Raw genomic sequence first — 4,904 nt, 5'->3', positions numbered from 1 at the left:
AGCCAGCATAAGCAAGGCTGATAAAAGTGGTATTAAACCATCAGACCTCTCCCCTCACACACTATCCACATCCACATCATACAAATTACTGCTCAATTTGGCTGCAATCATGCTCTTAACATGGAGCTGGTTTGGAGCGGAGCTTTTCTAATTATGGGCAATCTGTAAAAGATTGTTGTTGTGATTAAAGCAGAGACATATGCCCCAGTGCAGAGTGCATCCAAAGCAGACCCCAGCAAGCTAAAAGCCCGAGAAAGACTCCAGGTATTGGTTGTTATCAAAGATTTCTTTTGTCTCTGGATGTTCAGGAGGGTGTCAAGAAGCTATCTGCAGCTGTTACAGAGGTTGGACATCACAATGTGAGTCTTTGGTTTTGACATTAGGTTACAGGACATGCAGTTGAAACCAAAAAGATATACTGACATCTAACTGCCTTAAACATAACACTAAAATATAAACTCAAAACATTTTTTCTTGCTTTGGAGCAGTTAGGATTAACATTAAATGCAAAACTTCTTTATCACATGGTGCTCCCACCCTCGTACTTCACAGTTGAGATGGTGCACCGGCCATTGACTGCTAAACAGCCAGTGCAGATCCATCCTGGGCCATTCTGAGGAGGAGAGGAGCAGAAGGACAGCAAACACCCCCAATTTTGGTCCAAATGTATATATACAATATATATATATATATATATATATATATATATATATATATATATATATATATATATATATGAATTAGGCTGGTGCTTAATTATATTTCTGTAAGTCAGAGATATAACTCCGACTTACATTTCAACTGACTTTGTAAGTCAGAATTTTTGACTTACCAGCAGAAGCCAATTGTAATGCCTCCCAAGCTATGACTTCAAATTCACGTTAAATAATAAATTTTTTTTACCATGTTAAAAATCCAAGACAGCTGACAGAAGTAAAACATTGGTGCTAGCTTCAGCGCTAAACTGTTTATTTGAAATTCCTCCGGATTTTTTAATGTTAAATGGCAACTCTGAGAACAACAATTCGCTAATCTGACTGGTTTTCCGACTTACATTATTAGATTGGGTGTAACCTCATGGGTGTAGTGTCTCTATTCTGACTTTCATAGTATTACAGAACAAAATGTTCCTGCACTTGGAGGTTTGACAAAATTAATAAAAAATGGACACAACTTACTACTGTAACTTACACATTTAGGTTCAACATCTAAATCTCCCTAAATTTATTTGACTTAAAGAGTATAAGAGCAAAAGTTTGAAGAGATAGGATATGTAAACATAATTCATATTGCAGCTTTGTAACGTAATAATTATAAAAAATGCTTAGTTTAGCTTCAGCTATCACCAATTTTCTTTCTTTGTGTCTGAGCCAAATGAAAGGAAGCGCTCTGGAGCTTTGCTGATGTCTGTTTGTGGGTCAGTGTTGTAACTTCCTTTAACTTGCTTCTCTCTGAAAGCTGCCTGATTTTTTGTGTTTTGAATAGAGTTTTTGTTATAAGCAGTCATTTGGCATTTGACAGATTACATGAATTATTGGGCCTGCGACAAATCACAGTTTGTCCTTCGACTTTCTTCTCCTCACTCGATAACTCTGCATATAAATCTTCGCTTTATAAACTCAGTGGTGTTTGAATATTATCGTTGAGCTTGATTATCACTTCCTTCGTCTGGAGTAAATGTTGTGTTATACATCAATCATCAAGTAAGGTATTCTGATAGTAATGGCATTGCTCTTCGTCTTTATTGCTTTTTTTTTTTTTTTTTACATATGTCTTGATTTCTTTTCTTAGACTTTAAGGCAGGGGTGTCAAAGTCAAATGGACGGAGGGCCAAATAAAAAATTTAGCTACAAGCCGAGGGCCGGACTGATCGAATGTTCATTGAAATTTTTTTAAATGACGCATATAGTCAAGTGAACCTAATTGAACCTACTGAAAACCTAACAAATATATTCCAATATGATCAGATAAATAAAGCAATATTTTCTTATGGCTCTGTCAGTAATCTTTAATTTTCAACAGACACAACTGAAATATTTTTAAAATATAATTGGATTGAAATACAATAAAACAAAGTGCAAAAATCTATTAATCAAAAACAACACTTTCATCAAGGAGAAGTAACATGCAGTGAAAACAAATATTAAACTTTAACTTTTAAACTTGAACTGAGTAAAAACTCTAAATATGTGATTGCACAGTAATGTTCACTTGTTTGAGGTTGAGGGTGATACTTGGTGGTGTCCCATCTTTTCCACAAGTTCATCAATGTTCGGGGTAAGGCTCTGAGCTGAGGAAATCCTCAGAATTGAGTGAAGGTGTTCAGCAGTAAGTCGACTTCTGTGTGATGTTTTGTTCAGGTTCATCAAAGAAAACAGTTGTTCACACAGGTATGTGCTGCCAAACATAGACAACGTTTGAGCAGCCTGGATGCGCAGCTGGGGCATTGTGTCGGGGAGGAAACGGGCAAACTCCGCAGCACCCACTGCCGCATATTTTGCCCTCAGTGCATCATTGCATTGGAGGTCAATCAACTCCATTTGGAGGTTTGGTGGTGAGCTTTCCACGTCAACACCAAATGGATTACCGAGCAGTTCAAACCTGTTTTTTTGTGCTTCAAAGTCAGCAAATCGGCGTCGAAAGTCAGCGGAAAGCATACCTATTTTATCAGCAAACTGTGCGCTCGGGAACGCACTGGTAGAGAGCTTCTCTTTCATGGTCTGGCAGCTGGGAAAGTGGCTCAAATTTTCTTTCCGCATCTGCGTCTCCCACAGAGTCAGTTTGGTTTTAAATGCCTTCACTGTACTGTACATATCAGAGATGACACGATCCCGACCCTGCAGCTGCAAGTTCATTGTATTCAGATGACTTGTAATGTCACACAGAAAAGCCATTTCACACAGAAACATCTCGTCTCGGAGTTGTGTTGTGTCTTTCCCTTTGCTGTCCAAGAACAGACAAATCTCCTCACGCAGCTCGAAACATCTTTGGAGCACCTTTCCCTGGCTTAACCATCGCACCTCTGTGTGATAAGGCAAATCACCATGCTCCGTTTCTAACTCCGTCAGAAATACCTTGAACTGGCGGTGATTTAAACCTTTGGCTCTGATAAAGTTAACTGCGCGTGTGATGATGCTCATTACATGTTCCATTTTTAAGGCTTTACCACACAACGCTTCCTGGTGTATGATACAATGATAAGCTGTCAGCTCACCTGTCGCGTTTTCCTCTTGCATCTTTTCCCGTATCTTCGCCACCAGTCCGCTCCTGTGTCCACACATCGCAGGTGCTCCGTCGGTTGTCAAACCCACGAGTTTTTCCCAAGGCAGCTCCATCTCATTTACACATCTTGACACCTCTTCATACAAATCATGCCCCGTAGTTGTGCCATGCATAGGACGTAAAGCCAACAACTCCTCTGTCACGCTTAGGCTGGAGTCCACTCCGCGGATGAAAATTGACAACTGGGCAATGTCAGAAATGTCGGCGCTCTCATCCACAGCCAAGGAATATGCGATGAAATCTTTTCCCTTTTTCACAAGCTGCTCTTTTAGATTGATGGACAACTGGACTACTCGCTCGGCAATGGTGTTTCTGCTCAGACTCACATTTAAAAAGAGTTGCCTTTTTTCTGGGCAAACTTCGTCACAAACTTTAATCATACAGTTTTTGATGAAATCCCCCTCCGTAAATGGCCGGGCTGATTTAGCGATCTCTTCTGCCAAAATAAAACTGGCCTTGACAGCAGCCTGGCCTTGTGATTTGGCTTTTTTGAACAGAGCCTGTCGAGATTTGAGGCCTCGTTTTAATTCCTCGGCCTTCTGTAGCCTTTGTTCCATGTCCATATTCTTGTTTTTGTCCGCGTGTTTCGTTTCATAATGTCGTCTCAGATTATACTCTTTCAGTACCGCCACACTTTCTCCACACAGAAGACACACAGGTTTTCCAGCTACCTCCGTGAACATATACTCCGACTCCCACCTTGTTTGAAACCCCCGGTTCTCAGTGTCCACCTTCCTTTTTGCCATTTTTGATGGGTATCTGAAAGTTAATTTTACAGTTATGCTGACGACTGCTGTGCTAATAAATCCCTTCTACACGTGTCGCCGGCGACACATCTAAATTTGCAGTACCGTAATTCCGCCACACGTAGCGCTAAGTGGAAAAATTCCAACGGTTTCTGAAAGGGGAGACGTTGCACTTTCCAGCAAGTATCGGGTTAATACTGTAACTTTGCAGCTGCAGAGAGTGTAATTAATCCGGGGGGCACTCCTTTAATAGATGGTATATTTCGGCAATAACTTGGTGGATATTGAAAGTTCCGGTTGTTATGGATACATGGGTAAGTACATCATCTCACAGAACATTTAAAGAACTACTTACAGTTCAAATAAGGAAGGTATTTTTTTTTCAGACGGGGTGCCGGCTTACTGCGGTCTGCGGGCCGGTTCTAATAATAAATCAAGATCATTCCAGGGGCCGTAAAAAAACCTTCTCGCGGGCCGGATGTGGCCCGCGGGCCTTGACTCTGACATATGTGCTTTAAGGGAACAATTTCCATCTACAAGCCTGACCATCACTGAAAGGAAACAATGTAAAATGATGATGTCTTTAATGCATCAGTTTAATTAATGTGTCTGTGTCATAATATGTGGGGAAATGTGTTGACTAACTGCTGTTTATTTCACACGGAGGTTTTCAAAGCATATCCCAAACAGGCTTAACCTACATGCAACAAATATTCTTCTTTTTATATCAAGTAATATGTAGAGTGGTAAAAAGGGGAAAACTTGTAAAACCATAAATTGTATCTTATAATAATCTAATAAGTATTGGCTAAACTGTGGGTTTTCTCTGGATATTCTGGTTTCTTTCCACAGTCAAAAAAATATCCATGTTTTAAT

General features: G+C 40.1%; 1 protein-coding gene across 1 annotated transcript; it reads right to left on the bottom strand.

Moving 5' to 3' along the window:
• Positions 1-2,110: 2,110 nt before the first annotated feature.
• Positions 2,111-4,208, bottom strand: LOC114159298 (general transcription factor II-I repeat domain-containing protein 2). Its single transcript, XM_028041306.1, has one exon. It carries the CDS (start codon positions 4,026-4,028, stop codon positions 2,208-2,210), a length of 1,821 nt encoding a protein of 606 aa, XP_027897107.1. The 5' UTR covers positions 4,029-4,208; the 3' UTR covers positions 2,111-2,207.
• Positions 4,209-4,904: the final 696 nt, after the last annotated feature.

This window comes from Xiphophorus couchianus, chromosome 1 (assembly GCF_001444195.1).
Source record: "Xiphophorus couchianus chromosome 1, X_couchianus-1.0, whole genome shotgun sequence".
Taxonomy (NCBI): domain Eukaryota; kingdom Metazoa; phylum Chordata; class Actinopteri; order Cyprinodontiformes; family Poeciliidae; genus Xiphophorus; species Xiphophorus couchianus.
This window is presented reverse-complemented; position numbering and strand designations above follow the sequence as displayed.